The 15,579-nt window shown below is 46.9% G+C and overlaps 7 protein-coding genes across 7 annotated transcripts; 4 read left to right on the top strand and 3 right to left on the bottom strand.

Annotated features, from left to right (window-relative positions):
* Window positions 1-407: 407 nt before the first annotated feature.
* On the bottom strand, window positions 408-2,219 carry BDV27DRAFT_154556 (cytochrome P450; the record flags this gene model as incomplete). Its single annotated transcript, XM_032071983.1, has 5 exons — window positions 408-608; window positions 695-829; window positions 899-1,510; window positions 1,577-1,920; window positions 1,985-2,219. The coding sequence occupies 5 exons, from the start codon at window positions 2,217-2,219 to the stop codon at window positions 408-410; spliced, it is 1,527 nt and encodes a 508-aa protein (XP_031931016.1).
* Window positions 2,220-4,465: 2,246 nt separating this feature from the next.
* On the top strand, window positions 4,466-6,059 carry BDV27DRAFT_123189 (alpha-mannosyltransferase). The gene has a single exon (XM_032065806.1). It carries the CDS (start codon window positions 4,862-4,864, stop codon window positions 5,903-5,905), a length of 1,044 nt encoding a protein of 347 aa, XP_031931015.1. The 5' UTR covers window positions 4,466-4,861; the 3' UTR covers window positions 5,906-6,059.
* A 1,244-nt stretch (window positions 6,060-7,303) lies between these two features.
* Window positions 7,304-8,266, top strand: BDV27DRAFT_123188 (type 1 glutamine amidotransferase; the record flags this gene model as incomplete). The annotated part of the gene is made up of 2 exons (XM_032065805.1): window positions 7,304-7,646; window positions 7,696-8,266. Coding segments are annotated over exons 1-2 (754 nt in total), but the record flags the coding sequence as incomplete, so codon positions are not given.
* A 659-nt stretch (window positions 8,267-8,925) lies between these two features.
* aglA (putative alpha-galactosidase) lies at window positions 8,926-10,786 on the top strand (the record flags this gene model as incomplete). The annotated part of the gene is made up of 2 exons (XM_032074899.1): window positions 8,926-8,947; window positions 9,037-10,786. The coding sequence occupies 2 exons, from the start codon at window positions 8,926-8,928 to the stop codon at window positions 10,623-10,625; spliced, it is 1,611 nt and encodes a 536-aa protein (XP_031931013.1). The 3' UTR covers window positions 10,626-10,786.
* Window positions 10,787-10,947: 161 nt separating this feature from the next.
* On the bottom strand, window positions 10,948-12,136 carry BDV27DRAFT_142444 (aldo/keto reductase; the record flags this gene model as incomplete). The annotated part of the gene is made up of 3 exons (XM_032069957.1): window positions 10,948-11,687; window positions 11,746-11,923; window positions 11,975-12,136. The coding sequence occupies 3 exons, from the start codon at window positions 12,134-12,136 to the stop codon at window positions 10,948-10,950; spliced, it is 1,080 nt and encodes a 359-aa protein (XP_031931012.1).
* Window positions 12,137-13,122: 986 nt separating this feature from the next.
* BDV27DRAFT_59907 (bZIP transcription factor) lies at window positions 13,123-14,113 on the top strand. Its single transcript, XM_032077051.1, has 2 exons — window positions 13,123-13,318; window positions 13,377-14,113. Exons 1-2 carry the CDS (start codon window positions 13,162-13,164, stop codon window positions 14,021-14,023), a joined length of 804 nt encoding a protein of 267 aa, XP_031931011.1. The 5' UTR covers window positions 13,123-13,161; the 3' UTR covers window positions 14,024-14,113.
* A 272-nt stretch (window positions 14,114-14,385) lies between these two features.
* BDV27DRAFT_142442 (SDR family oxidoreductase) lies at window positions 14,386-15,105 on the bottom strand (the record flags this gene model as incomplete). Its single annotated transcript, XM_032069956.1, has 1 exon — window positions 14,386-15,105. The coding sequence occupies one exon, from the start codon at window positions 15,103-15,105 to the stop codon at window positions 14,386-14,388; it is 720 nt and encodes a 239-aa protein (XP_031931010.1).
* Between the last annotated feature and the right edge of the window lie 474 nt (window positions 15,106-15,579).

Below are 15,579 nucleotides of genomic sequence, written 5' to 3'. Positions count from 1 at the left end.
ACCACCCTAAGTTTTCATGGTACATTGCTTCATGTAAACCACGCATGTAATTTCCTTCTATTTTCTAGATAAGTCTCCCCGTTTTACTTTGACCACGCGCTACTCTCGAACTTCATGTTTCAGTATTTACGTATATTTCAGGATCATATAAAGGAGCTGTCTCACTTCCCCAGGTATCTTATCATCACTGTCACTGGAATATGCGGTGGCTACAAGGTTAATTTAAAGGAACGAAAGCTCTTCTACTCTAAACAGTACATAAAAATGACCTTTTGCTGAACGAAGTCAATAATGCGAAACCAGCCGAAGGAACAGGAAAAAGATAGCAGTAAAGAGATGAGAATGTAGAACAATCGCTATACAAAAGAATACTATCCACGTCGCTTGTAAACGGTTCGACCAAAGCCCTAAGCCTCACTTTCGACAGACTTCCGTGGTTCAATCCAACATTTGTACTTCGGGTACACGAACCACGCACACCACGCATCCCATGGATCCTTCTTCTCCTCGAACTTCAGATCAAATTTGCGGACGATCTGGGGCAGGACCTTGGTGATCTCTAAGAGACTGATATTGCGGCCAATGCAGGTTCGAGAACCGCTACCGAACTACAAGTGCGAAGGGTTGATATCAGCTTGAACTATTCTTGCCAAAAGAAAATTTAGAAAATAATAGCATGGGGTGAATAACTTACGGCAAACATCATTGAATCTCGGTAATCTGGCTGTGGCTTGTCTTCCAGCCAGCGTTCGGGTCGGTATTGATCGGCGTCAGGGCCGTAGACCGTTTCACTGTAGTGTAAGGGCCATGCATTCGTGCCGATATGTGTCTAGTAGTGTGAAGAGAATTAGCATAGTCAGGGACAGGAGTTTCAGGACGGGGTGTAGGGATGCTTTACTCCTTCGGGTACGTAATATCCCCCAGTAAGCGTGATACCTCCTTTTGGTACAACTCTTGCCAATATTGTCCCGACACCAGGATGCACCCTTAGCGTCTCCTTGATGACAGCGTTAAGGTACGGCATCTCCTGGGCTTGCTTATATGTCACTGGATCTGAAATACGGCCTTCCGCAGCCATGGTGTCTATCTCTTGACGCAGCTTAGCCAGCTTGTCGGGGTTACGGTAGATGTACCATAAAGCGGCGCTTAAAGTGATACCCGTAGTGTCAGAGCCGGCAGCGATATTGGCTCCACAAGAGTCCAGGACATTGTTGCGTCCAACTTTGTGAGCAGCTTCCAATTCAAGTACCTTTCGCAGAAAGGTGTCGTATTGGGACTTTTGCTTGGTACCGCTGTTCGTGTTGCGATGCTTCCAGTACTGACTCCAGATGTATTCAGTCACTTTACCTGTAGAGGTTCCACTGAAAAAGAGTTTCTGTGCTGCCCGGAAGGCACCCTGCAACTCCGGTAACAAGCCCATAAAGCCAATCGTGTTGTTCAGGTTATGGATCTCTTTGATAATGCCTTGAGTATCGCCCATATTCTCCATCATTCCGAAGTTTTGATCAAACTGAATCCAACCTATTAGCCTCAAAGCCTTCCAGACCGTAGATAGAATAAATCATCTCCAACGTACCGTAATCTCCCCAATCACATCGAATGCATAGAACTGCATGAATTTGGGCATCGAAATCAACTTTCGATTGGCTGCAAGCTCATTCATCTTTTTAATACAGAGAGTTGTCATCCGGTCGACTGCGTCTTCGTAGGCTACCATGGCCGACATGGTGTACAGGGATGCAACTTTTCTTCGTCGGTCCTTATGGTCCTCATTATCCCGCACAGTGAAGATGTTCCTTGGATCACCTGAGGAGTCGTAAAATTCCGACTTCGGAAAATCCCCACCAAAGCCGTAGATCTTCTTCACATCCTGTGGGTCGATGACACTGTATCTCTTGGGGCTGACCCGGACCACCGGACCTATTTTTTATAACCTTAACATCACAACTCGGGTATCCGTTTGTAACAGCTCGCCAGTACTGACCATATTTTTTATGCAGTCTGATATATTCTTCATGTGAGCGGCCTTTCACCAGCTGACGGAATTCCCAGAGGATAGTGAACCGAGCCCAGAATGGTCCAGGTACGTTTCTCAAGGGGGAGAAGAAAAGGTTGTATAGGAAGGGTACAACCCAGAATATGACCAGCGAGCCAACAAGCAGGCCACCAACAGCCCCTATAGGATTACCTTGGACTATATCCAAGATCGTCCCTAGCATGCTGGGTGTTTGTTTGTATGTATAAATAGCGAGGGTGATAATGAAGCTGGAGTGTGTTGAACTAAGTTATCAGAGCAGATATCAATGGCGCTTGGTCGATGATATCTTTCTCGATCCCTGAAGAAAGTCGGTGCTACAGAGGCGATACCGGGGCTTTTATAGGTGAGCGGAATGCACGTCAATGCACAGCAATCCACGGAGAGACAACGGACCTTCCGAAGATGTGGAGAAAACAAGTATCGCAAATGTAATAACGGTGGTCATGCAGGGGCCTGCATGGTCTAGTGCTCCAAAGTCTCAGGGCCATACCTACTACGAGAACGTGGCATACACGATCACTTTTTCTATTTAGTCTCTACATCTCTAAGCCCTACTCAAGCGGCCAATATCCTGCAAAGCTGATCAATTCCAGTTCAATATGGCTTTCCAACCACCTGAGTACCTCTCTTCATCTGTTCGTATACACGAAATAGTTCCCCCACAGTACAATTCTGTTGTGGGGAAGTGGCGCTACCAAAGGTCATGCTAACCGGCATTCAGCAGGGTAAGGATTATGGCTCCCGTAGCTACGGCCCGCATGGGAGGCAATTTGTTGTTACTAAGCGGAAGCTGGCCAGGGTGGTTCCGATGTCGATCGTTCCCATATGGTTTCAGGTCTCGTTCTTCAGTGTTCACAAACCATTACAATATTATATTCACAAGTTCTGATTGGATTCATTCAAATAGAATTATACACCAATTATCTTGTATCGGACTCTACCATGGTTTAACATGCCTCCGTCCATCTCTCACCTTGTAATTCGAGTATCAAGAACATTATTAGTCGCCTTAACTTTTCCCAACAAAACCAAGTTCGGTTAAATGCCAGCGGTGTGTCATGTCCGACAGATCCTTCTTGATATAAAGAGGTGTGGATATTTTCAAGCTGATCTAGGGTATCTGAAGCATCGGCCAGGTTGATGAAGACAATATTGTCTAAGCCCCGAAGGAGTTTGAAAGGGCCAAAGCCGGCTATCGGATTTCATGGCTTTCCATCATAAAATAATATTTTAATCCCGTATATTCGAAACTTTAATGCTTTATATTACTCTTGCCATTGCCTCGATTGGAATGCTTGTTTCATGATACGGTTGGTGGTTCATCAACCAAAGTTAGCACTAAAACTTCTACAAAACGGATAGATATATATATTTTGCTTGGAGGTATAACTCTATTCCGAAATTAATGTACAACTTAGCATAGACGCCTGTTTCTGGAAAGTGGAAGAAGAGAGTATGGGAAGAATTTGAAAAATGACTCCAGGGTGCGAAGAAGCAGCTCAGCTCAGACAAGCCGTGAATATCGTTCATACAAGAGGATGCTGCTGCGAGAGATACTCCGTAGTCGATGATCGCTTTTGGGGTAAGGAAGCGTTAACCAATCGGACATGATTAGGTAATTGTGTCCGAAACTAAACTTGTTTAGGGCTTGGCGGCCTACTCCGAGTCCGTACCGAGTCAGGTGCCGAGCCCTCATTGTTGTCGATCATTTGAAAAGGTATTGCCTTTAAATCCACGCTCGCTTGCTAAACTATCTCTGCTTGATAAAAATATCTATAAATATGCCCAAAACCCTTGAGCGCGGTCGCGTGGTACCCAGGCGACTAAGACATCCTGTTCATTGGAATAGAATTCATAGCCGACAGCGTCGTCACGGTGTACTTTTCGCGACAACAGTCTATTCATAGGGCTGTACTCCATTCTTTATATGTGGCTCTTAGTTAATTGACTGATTGATCATCGCAAAGTATCGATAAGATAGCCCGGATGCTACTACTTGCTCCTCAATGGCTGCGGTGTCGGTGATGGATATGTTAACTTAGGGTATAGCGGTTCAATTCTCCACCAAAGGACACTAAGCGGAAGGGGTCCATGGATGAATGTACTCTAATGACCCGCTTATGACCATCGCACTTGGATAGGACTAGTGTCATACCCGCGTCAAGAACCGGTGCTGACGCGGCTACGTAGGAGAACTCGGTGCACCTCCGGCTACCATGTAGCCAGTTGGCTCATCATGGTTTTCTGTTTTTACCCTACAGACCTGTGTGCTTTTTGTTAGTGAAACTAGTCTCTTGTTCTGGCCAGTTTGCCATCCTGCCGGTGAATCCGGCCCCACCTCTACGCGAGAGAGCCTATATTCAGCGACAATCTTCACAGCCCGTTTGCATCATGCATCCCAGTGTTCGATACAAAACTGGAATCTTGGCATTGAGCGCGCTACTGATCATATGTTCCCTACATCTGTACTGGAAGGCCGACGAGGAATTGGCCGCAGCTCTTGAACCTTCATCACTGAAAGAGCGACAAGCTATTCTGTGGCAACAGCTTAGCTCCTTGCTGGAGGACCATGCCCCGGAATGCCTTTCTCCAGAGAGAGATGACAGCTCGGGAGCAATCCCGTTCAATGCAGTGGAAGGTGTGTCTCGGCCAGACCTGATTACCAATTCCGACCGCATCCAAGAACCGCTGCAGAGAGCGCATGATAGGTTCGTTGAAGCAATAAGAACCTCAACTATAGACAGGGCCTATAGCCCCGGAACCAGCGGGATCGTGTCGAGCGCCGGGAAATCCTACCTTCCACTCTTCGTCACTTCATTGCGCATGCTTCGACGGACGGGCTCAACTCTACCCGTCGAGCTATTCGTTAAAGACGAATCGGAATACGAGGCCAAGATCTGTGAAGAAATCCTTCCTCAATATAATGCTAGATGTGTGATTCTTTCGGACATCGAGGCCGGCCAAGGCTACTCCACGGAGGAGATAGCCCATTACCAATTAAAGATTTTCGCCGTGTTGTTTTCCTCGTTTGAGAATGTCATATGGATGGACTCCGATGGCTTCCCACTCTATGAGCCCGAATTACTATTGCAGAACGAACCGTTTGCATCCACCGGTCTTGTTACGTGGCCGGACTTTTGGGCTTCGACGACTTCTCCTCTGTACTATAATGTATCTCGACAGGCTGTTCCATCGATGACCGAGCGTGCTTCTTCAGAAACAGGGATATTTTTCATCTCCAAGAAAACTCACTTCTTGACTTTGCTTCTGGCCGCGTACTACAACTACTACGGACCATCCCACTATTTCATGCTACTTTCGCAAGGCGCCCCGGGAGAAGGGGACAAGGAAACCTTCATCCAAGCTGCAGCTGCCATGGGCGAGCCATTCTACACAGTCAGCGAGAAGGTATCCGCCGTGGGTCATGCGAAGCCAGACGGAGGTCTTTCAGGGTCTGCCATGGTTCAGTCGGACCCTATCGAGGATTACCGGTTAACCAGTGAAGGGAAGTGGCGTGCTAAAGATCCCTCTGTCGCGAAGGCTCCTCGAGTGTTCTTTGTACATGCTCACTATCCCAAGTTCAACCCCGCAGAACACCTTTTTGGCAATCAGTGGGAGACCGCTCCGACGCTGAAGCCGGACGGGAGCGATGGGAGGGCATGGCTTGTCGCCCAGAAAACATTGGAACGCTTTGGTTTCGACGCTGAGAAACGCTACTGGGAGGAGATCAAATGGGTTAGCTGTGACTTGGAGCACGTCTTTGAATCCTGGAAGGGCAAGTCGGGGATCTGTGATCGCGTGTCGGAATACTGGCGCAATGTGTTTGAGAGTCCGGATGAAGAGACACCCGTTTTCACGCAAATTTAGGGGCGGTGCAGTGATATATGGATCTCCGATTAACAGCGCTGCGATGAGATACTACGTACGGTGGACTAAATCTAGCTAACGGACAGAACTTCAGTTTATCGCATTTCTTACCGAAATCTCACTGTTTTTATATTCAGCCACAGCTGCCATGCACTTCTAGTTCTAAATTCCACTAAGGCCTTAGAAAATACTCTGTACTATTATATAGTATTATGTATATTTAATATTAAAAAAAGTTTAAGCTTATAGTTTAATATTTATTGTTAGTAGTATTGGTAGTGGTAGTGGTAGTAGTAAACTAGGCCCTAAGCTTAGGGATTACAATGCCTAAATTTAGGAACTAATCCACTAGAACCTAATATACAGGTATAATTGGCTACTATATAGTGCGTTGGTATTGCTAAACTTGGTAATATTTTATTTTGTCCGTAAGCTAGATTTAGTCCGCCGTAATGAGATCTACATCATTCGCTATGAGAGAACATCACCCTGTCCCAGATCCGCAACTACGGGGTCAGACCTACATCGGTGGGTACATAGATATGTACCGAAGGACATCATACATCATCGTTATAAGAGGAGCAGGTATCCTCGCATACGAAATAACTTGAATTGCTTGGGATATAACTTACTTATATAAGGACGAGTTGTACCCTCTCCCTTCACTCGGTGACTTGCGTAAGTCATGGACACCGCAAATAATGCCTTCAAGATCTCAACAATACAAGTCGATCCTTGCTGTCCCAGGAAAAATAGATGCCAGGAGCTGAAGGCCCGCCCCACTTCATGCACGTACGCGTACACCTTATTCAACAGAGACGAAAGGCAACTGCAGAAGCTTCAATTGGTTGGATATATCAGTGATCTCGGCTGAGCTGAAATATGGGGTATACAACACGACGCAAGCCAGCACCGATATCGCGTTATAACATTAGTATAAGTATCTGGCTCTTGTTGCGCCCCTCCTCTCTCCGAATGTCCTTCAACCATCCCTCGCAGACATCGCGACACCTCTCTAAGTTGCCCTTGTTGCGCATACAGCCGATGTCTTATACTGCCCGTATAGCAGAGCTCGCGTATACAATAATAGTTTAGAAGTTGCCATGCGGGGTAACAACCCTAGAATTGAACGATTTCATATTGATTCAATGCGTAACCAGCTGACGACCAGGGCCCTACATACGTCGTCGACAGGAGTTAACGTAGAGGTACTTCCATTGTCTCACCCGGAATAGATTCCGCGGCCATAGTGATACTAGTAACAGTATATTCGACTAGATAAGCGCGGAAAGCCTTTTGACTGGCCATTACTAAATTAGTTTCTTCCCCACTTCACCATAAAAAGGCGCCCTCCCCTACCCGAACATTGTCTATCCGACAACTTCTTTTCAACATAGATTTGCGTCTATCACCACTGGACTGGTAAAATATACAATAGGACAACAAACTGACCTGGCGAATGAGCGACTAAGGATGCATATCGCGATCTTCAACTGTCTTAAGCCCATCCAAGGCCGGACCTGTCCCGACATGTTTAAAAACATGGTCGATCGCGGGCTAGATTATAATAAGGATCGCCTTAATACTTCGAACGTCTACATATCATATGAAATCTATAACTGTGCCGCCGAGGAGTTTCCCACATGTTACGCTGCCATAGACGCGATAATCATAACCGGATCATCTAAGTCAACTTATGATCGACGCTCTTGGATTAAGAAGATGCATGAAGCTTTGCAAGGTATGGTTTGTCATATCGTCATATGTACGATACTGACCACGCACCCAAGATGTGTATAACAACCACCCGAACATTAAACTCTTTGGTGCATGCTTCGGACACCAGATGATTGCATCAGCACTACTGGAAGACTATGGCGTACGGGTTGAGAATAATCCAAAGGGTTGGGAGATAGGTGTGCACGATGTTGACTTTGATCCCGAGTTCCTAAGTCACTTTTCACAATTCACGAGTGAGGACAGGGCCATGCAGCGGAAAGTTCAATTTATTCACCAAGATCAAGTGACCGTGCCGGACGGATCTCTTCCCTCGGATTGGATAATAGTGGGAAAGAACGACTTATGTGACGTTCAGGGGCTATTCCAGCCGAATAGAGTACTCACATATCAAGGACATGCAGAGTTTGATAAAGCTACGACGAAGGCAATTCTTGAAAAGCTCAATAATCCTGCTTGGTCAAAGGACGATCGGGAGGCTGCTGACCAGGTTGACGATGCGGATTTCTATGCTGGGGTTCTGGTGGAGTTTTTGCTAGGCTGAATAGCCAGTTTTAATGTTGTCTAGTATTTTAGGTTAGGGTGAAGTGACCTTATGGCAATGGTGGCTTGCAAGACCCATAATACATGCACTAGTTTTCACAAGGTAGAGAAAGTCGAGTTGTTACTATAATATATTGGATTCACCAATCGGACAGGAGAGTATATATCCATAGCGAAAAGGTGCATAAACAAGTGGGGAGGTGGCCGCGAGTTACAGTGCCCATGGTGGTATAAGGGGTTAATTTTATTTAGCATCACAGGTAAATATACTAAATCGGGATAACAAGCAAGAATAATAAATTAATAAAATGTAATTGTACACTTAACTATATCCATTCATCATGTATGTTATGCTAGACATTGACGGTAATCCACCGTCCAGTATCTACTGGAACTAACCGACTGGGATATTGTAGGCTCTGATAGGTAAAATATGTACATTTATTCAGCAGAACAAGAATGAAGATAGCGTAAGATGAGACGAGACCTCTCCTTACATATGAATACTACCGTAGTAGTGTGTACACGTATCAATGCATGTACCCGACGGCAAAGGTTACTGAAGGTGTCATTGGAGTATGTAGATCTTCGATATGGTGCGGGGATCGGCGCATTTGGCCAATTAATATCCTCACTCCCTGGCTATATGTAGTAGCTGAGGTATCAATCGGTGTTTGCTTACCCCGCTACTTATCAGTCGAATTGGCAATGCATGATTTATAAATCCTGCCTGTTCCATAATGCCTGTCACGATGAATAGAGGTACCACGTATATGTTCATATTTGAATTGGCCTCTTGCAGAGCCAGTTGTGTATATACAGAGATAAACCAGAGAATATGCGATTCACAGCAAGATGGATACCACTAGTGACGGCATTAGGCAGTACCATGCCAGCCCAGGTGGTCGCCTCCATTGAGAACCCTAGTCTACTACCCACACCGCCCATGGGTTTCAACAACTGGGCCCGGTTCATGTGCGAGCTGAATGAGACCTTATTTGTCGACACTGCGGATGCAATGGCCTCGAACGGGCTATTGGAAGCGGGATATAACCGTATCAATCTCGATGACTGCTGGATGAACTATGATCGCGCGGAGAATGGATCACTGGAATGGAATACCACCAAGTTCCCACGCGGTCTTCCCTGGCTTGGACAATACGTTAAAGATAAAGGCTTCAATTTCGGCATCTATGAGGATTCAGGGAATTTGACTTGTGGCGGCTATCCTGGGTCCGAGGGCTACGAGGAGATCGACGCGGAGACATTCGCGGCATGGGGTATCGACTATCTGAAATTGGATGGGTGTAACGTCTATCCGAAAGAAGGCCGCACTTTGCAGGAAGAATACAAATACCTCTATGGCCATTGGCACGGGGTACTGAGCAAAATGCAGCAGCCGTTGATATTCTCAGAGTCAGCGCCTGCGTACTTCTCCATGACTGACAATCTGACTGATTGGCATACGGTCATGGACTGGGTCCCTGAATACGGCGAGCTCGCCCGGCACTCGGTTGACATTCTCGTCTACAGTGGAGATGGCAGTGCTTGGGACAGTATTATGACAAATTATAGGTTTAACACGTTAGTGGCTCGGTATCAACGTCCTGGATATTACAATGACCCCGACTTCCTGATCTCAGACCATCCAGGACTGTCACTCGATGAGAAGCGATCCCAGTTCGCCCTTTGGGCTTCGTTTTCCGCGCCCTTGATTATTAGTGCCCATATTCCAGACCTGTCCTCTGAGGATCTGGAGTACCTAAAGAATCAAGCCTTGATTGAGGTTGACCAGGATCCACTAGCTCAACAAGCAACATTAGCCAGTCGCGATAGTTCCCTTGATGTCTTAACGCGGAACCTTGCCGACGGTTCCAGATTGGCCACCATTCTGAACCATGGTAGCGATTCCGTCGAAACGGACATTTCTATGGACATACTCGGCCTCTCCACTCATTGTACATACAAAGCACACGATGTCTGGGATGGCTCGGCCCAAACCATCAAAGATGGTATACATATTAAGCTAAACACCCATGCAACGGCCGTGTACAAAATAGAAATCGACGAGAAATGCAGCCAAGTTATACCGACCGGAATAATCTTTAACACGGCATCCGGGAAGTGCCTTACGGGCACGTCATCAGACGTGGGATTTGACTCTTGCAACGGGAGCAAATCGCAGATATGGCAGGTTGGTGCATCCGGTGTGATCCGCACATTATCTGAGCAATCAAAGTGTCTCACGACAGACGGCAAAACTGTCACTTTGGAGGAGTGCAAGGAGAATAGCGCTCAGAAATGGTCTTATGCGCTCACTGGTAACCTAAAGAATGCTGAGTCTAGTAGTTGCCTGACGGAGGACGCTGGTGTTTCGGTCTGCGGCTTCGAAGCTAATAACCAGGTGTTTGGGCTGCCCGCTGGTGTTAAGGTTGCATGATAGCGCTTGAATATCTTGTTGGCCATCGTGAATACGTCTCAGGAGCCGAATGGCAGGTCATTGCATGGTAAAGTAAATAGTTGGGCGGTTTGCTATCGAGCTCTTTTTTTGCGGAAATCTTTGGCTTCCCGGAATGTGACTAGATCAGAACCTCCTTTTACTCAATAATTAAATTCAAGTGCGTTACTGGCCATATCCTCAAGGAAACACGCCCCCAAAGCTCTATTTTGCAGCGTACAAACTACCTATCGTGAAAAGGCCCTGTATGACTAGAGCATGCTTATACCAGACCTTAACCTAAGTCTGTCACAGAGAGAGATTCCTAAAGAGACTCGGCAACAATAACAGCTTTTGGTTTATACAGCTCCTCGAGATATGTTTCCTCCTCTTCTGTCAGCACTTTGCCTCGAATTGCAATTGCCTGCTGTAGTCTCTGAATGCTGCTGAAGCCTATAATGGGACTGGTGACGCGTCTGTTAATCCACGCCAGTGCAACATGAGACATTGGCCAACTGCGCTTTTCGGCGATCTCAATGACCCGTTTGATGATAGCTAGGTCAGACTCCTCCAGGCCGGAAGTGATCTGCTGTTCTTCCTTGCTTCTGATAGTCGAGCCAAACTCCGATGGCGGTCTCGCAAGGTGGCCACGGCAAAGAGGAGCCCAAGGGATCAAGCCAACACCTGTATCATTACAAAACCGATTCATCTCCCTCTCCTCCTCGCGATAGAGGAGATTATACTGACTCTGCATACTTATAAACTTCGTCCAGCCGTTATGCTCGGCGCAAAACTGCATGCGGGCGAATTGGGTTGCCCACATGCTGCTTGCACCAATGTATCGGACTTTTCCGGATTGAACAACATCGTGAAGGGCCTTCATTGTTTCTTCGATAGGGGTTGTTGAGTCGAAACGGTGGATTTGTAGAAGGTCGATATAGTCTGTACCCAATCTCTTCAGTGACGCATTGACTTGGTTGAATATCGCGGTCCGGGAAAGACCGTATTGGTTCTGGTAATCTTTGGAGGATTCGAATGATTCGCGTTCCAACCAGTGCAGAGTTTCTAAGGAGTTTGTCAGTTACTATTTATTCTAATGAGGGACGTAGTCTGCTATCCGCACCAGGGTCTTCTGCCACACCCCAGAAGCATTTTGTTAAAATAACAATTTTCTCACGCGGAATGTTGTACTTCTTTAAGGCTTTCCCAATAATAACCTCGGAAGCTCCGTTCGAGTAGACATTGGCTGTGTCCCAGGTGTTGAGGCCCGAGTCGTACGCGAACTTGAGGAGCGGAAGAGCCTAAGCTACTGTGTTAGCAAGAGCAAGTATATAATAGCTCGAACCCATCACCTCGTCTTCATCAATAGTCCAGGACATGGAATTGGAGTTTCCTAAGCTCATACACCCGAAAATTGGCACAGACACCTTGAGGCCACTATTCCCGAGACGCCGATAACCGCACTTGGAATTCTCAATAGATTTCCTCAAGGCAGCTGTAGTGTGCGAGGACATTTTTGTGACTGGGACTTCTGGAAGTCTTTTCGTGTTAGACGATCTGCTGGTAAAGATCGGTTGTGCACACTGTCGGGTATAAGGGCAGAACATGGAGCGATCGTGGAGTATGGAATGGTATATATATAATCGGTAAACATTGTCATTTGCCTCTTTCACACAAGATGCAGTCTTGTCGCCATGAGCTCCTCAGTCCAGGTCTGCTCCATCATTTTCCGCATTTACCCCACTCTGAGGATAGAGATGAATGGGCGTATCTCGGAGATAATGCCGGGCATATGCGACGCATACTATATCTGTTGCATTTAAATTCCATGATCAGCATACCCTTATCGCATTTACAACACAATATATCAAGTGGATGACGGCTTTAGCGAGAGAGTTGAGATCTAGCACGGCAGGAATATTAACCTGCTTACTCTGAAGTGGATCAGGACGGACAAGTACAAGTGGGGTCCATTGATAGATGACCCACTTCACGGTAAGCAATTTCTTCTTGGTTTACCATTTTAGACCCTTGGATGTGCAAACAATTTCCACTTTGGTGTCCGCATTGGCATGTGGATAGATATCTCATCGAGAATTAACAGACGTTTGGACGACACATTTTCATCTGGGCTAAGGGTATAAGACATATAGAGCCATATAAAAGTGAATGTTCATGTCCTTTTTGCTTGTTTACGATATTTATCATGTTTGTTGCTATGCCTCACCAAGCAGATACATATCATGGGCGGCGATAAAGTGCCAAACTCTCACCCCATACCAAAGCCATGCCACCGATACATGAGTATGCAACTCTCAATTGGAATCCTGAGCACAGGCGTGACCAGCGTAGCCTAGGACTTTTGTACATTGGTTCGGCTAACTTCTGGACCATGGAAACCGTAGTGTATTTGTCAGCAGCCGTAATAACTAACATTAACGAACCAGCCAATGTCGGGTTCCAGTCACAACCCGATCTCCTTGCTACAACTTCATTTGTTCTTCGGCCTAAAAGTTCGGGTGTCAAAAGGGGAGTGAGAATGCAGATGTCCAATTCAAAGAAAGGGAGGCCTACATCTTTACGTGACGCGGCTATCGCTGAACGAAAAGCGCAGCTCGAGAAGGACGACTGGCATGGAATCGGGAACCCCACTGAGCGACGGCGACGGCAAAACCGGGTGCACCAAAGAGCTTACAGTACGTTGGGAGATGAGAAACAAGGTACCGGCAAAGATATATATTAACTTTTACAAAGGGGATCGCAAGCGTGAACAGATCCAGATGATCGAAGGAACGCCCCAATGTCCGAAGGCCAACAGGGACAATGTCAAACGGCAAACGCAGCGACAAATGCTGGAAGACTTTTTATCAAGAGCCCATCGGAGCTATGTTTTAGGCCGACCCAGCGCAGACCACCTACTAACCCTAACCAAAGCCAATGTATACCGCGCGTTTTTGCATAATATAAACCTGTTAGGCCTTGTAGCGGACGGCCTTTGTGAGGCAGATGTCCTATCCCCGTTCTGCCAATTTGGCCCGACATGGCCAGTTGCGAGAACCCTTCCCCCGTCCTTACGCCCGACATCCACTCAGTGTTTGTTGCCGCATCATCCATGGCTGGACTTTTTCCCCCACCCTCGGGCACGGGATACTCTAATCCGCCGACTGGGTGACTTCGACGAAGATGACTTTTGCTTAGATATATTAGGCTTCTGGAATCCAGATGCACCGGACAATATGTTGCTGGTCTGGGGTGAACCATCTGACGCTGAGAATTGGGAAGTAACAGAGGGCTTCATCAAGAAATGGGGTTGGGTGATTCAAGGATGCCCGGATATCTTGCACAATACCAACAAGTGGCGGGCAAGGAGAGGGGAGAATCTCATTCTTCGGTATCTATAAATGATTTACCAGGTTTTCACATCACCCCATTATCAGCACTTCTAATGCTTTTAATACGCCATTAGGAACAGTCTGCGACGACCCACTGACAGATTATTTTCCCCTGTCCTTTCCATGTAGCACTCACAAAAATCCTAACGCCGAGAAAAACCCCCCTATTACAACCCTCAGACTAGTGCAGCACCTGGAATAATATGCATCCAATGATAAGAATAATCACATGGCTCTATATCCATATTCCATTGTAGTAGCATGGCTACAGCAAATCGAAATCACATTGTATTGTTCTTTCTTCTATTCGGTAAATCAAGTCTATATCTTGTCTAAGGTGTGCTGCTAGTGGTCTGCAAACACCGTTTCCCTCACCAAGGGATAGACCCATCCCTATCTGAAAAGGTGGCAGTAGGTCCATCAGCACCCACCAACGCCAGTTCCACAATCCTGCGCGCACCAACATCCGGTGTCACCCCATCCTCTGCATATCCATTCATCTTAGTCTTAACCAAACCAGGGCATACCGAATTGACTAGCCCATTGGCATCCCGAAGAGCCCTGGAATAATGCAGGACGAGCATATTCACGGCGGCCTTGCTGCTTTTGTAGGACTTCGAGATCATATGGTAATACGGCCAATTTTCGTCATTCGAGAGCGCAAGTGAGCCGAGGCTAGAGGAAACGAAGACGACCCGTGGTGCAGTGGACTGACGGAGAAGGTCGAGGAGCGCATCGGTCAGGACAGCGGTTCCGAAGACATTCGTATCGAAAGTCATGCTCAGATTCTCCCGCACAGACAGATCAGAGCGGTGGTCGACCGCTGTCCCGGCGTTGTTAACGAGGATATCCAGTTTGCCGTAAACCTCTTGGATATGCTTGGCAGCCGCTGCGATAGACGTGTCCGAGGCCAAGTCCAATTGGACGGACGAAGCCGAGTGGCCTTCTGCAACAATGGATGCTGCGACCTTTTCTCCGGCTTCGGGGTTTCGTGAGGTGAGGATCACATGGTGATCCGGTTGGCGCGCTAGCTGACGTGCCACAGCTTCGCCAATGCCTGAGTTGGCGCCAGTTACCAATGCGACAATCATGTTGAGTTCTTGAGTGTATAGATCTGATATATGAGATTGTTGAGATGGTTGTCCGGCAACAGGGGTTGCACTTCCGATTTATACAGCTATGCACCAGTGTTGAAGAATCTCAAATTCATTGATCCATATTGTCCTATCGTACAGTACTGTTTACTTGCTTACCAAGCGCTTCAAGAAGGATCCTTAAATCCGAACGGGTAACTCCACCTTGTACGAAAGTCTTTGGTAGTGAAACATCATAGGCTATACCTCGCTGGGGCATCCTTTCTTGATTCTGGACTCGAGTGGGCTGTTACGCACTTCGGTCTTTTCTAAAGCCGACGGGCATACATGCGTGACGAAAGTATCAAGTAGGGCTTTGTTCCAGTCTAGTAATCCTTTAGATTCACCATACTGACCCGAAAATGTTCCGCTGGAAAGGCTTGGCGACCCGGAGCATGTACTTTGTATGAGTCTTTCACGGCGCGGAGCCAA

The sequence above is a fragment of the Aspergillus caelatus genome (assembly GCF_009193585.1).
Source record: "Aspergillus caelatus strain CBS 763.97 unplaced genomic scaffold BDV27scaffold_29, whole genome shotgun sequence".
Classification (NCBI taxonomy): Eukaryota; Fungi; Ascomycota; class Eurotiomycetes; order Eurotiales; family Aspergillaceae; genus Aspergillus; species Aspergillus caelatus.
The sequence above is the reverse complement of the archived record's forward strand: the minus strand, read 5'-3'. Positions and strand labels throughout refer to the sequence as shown.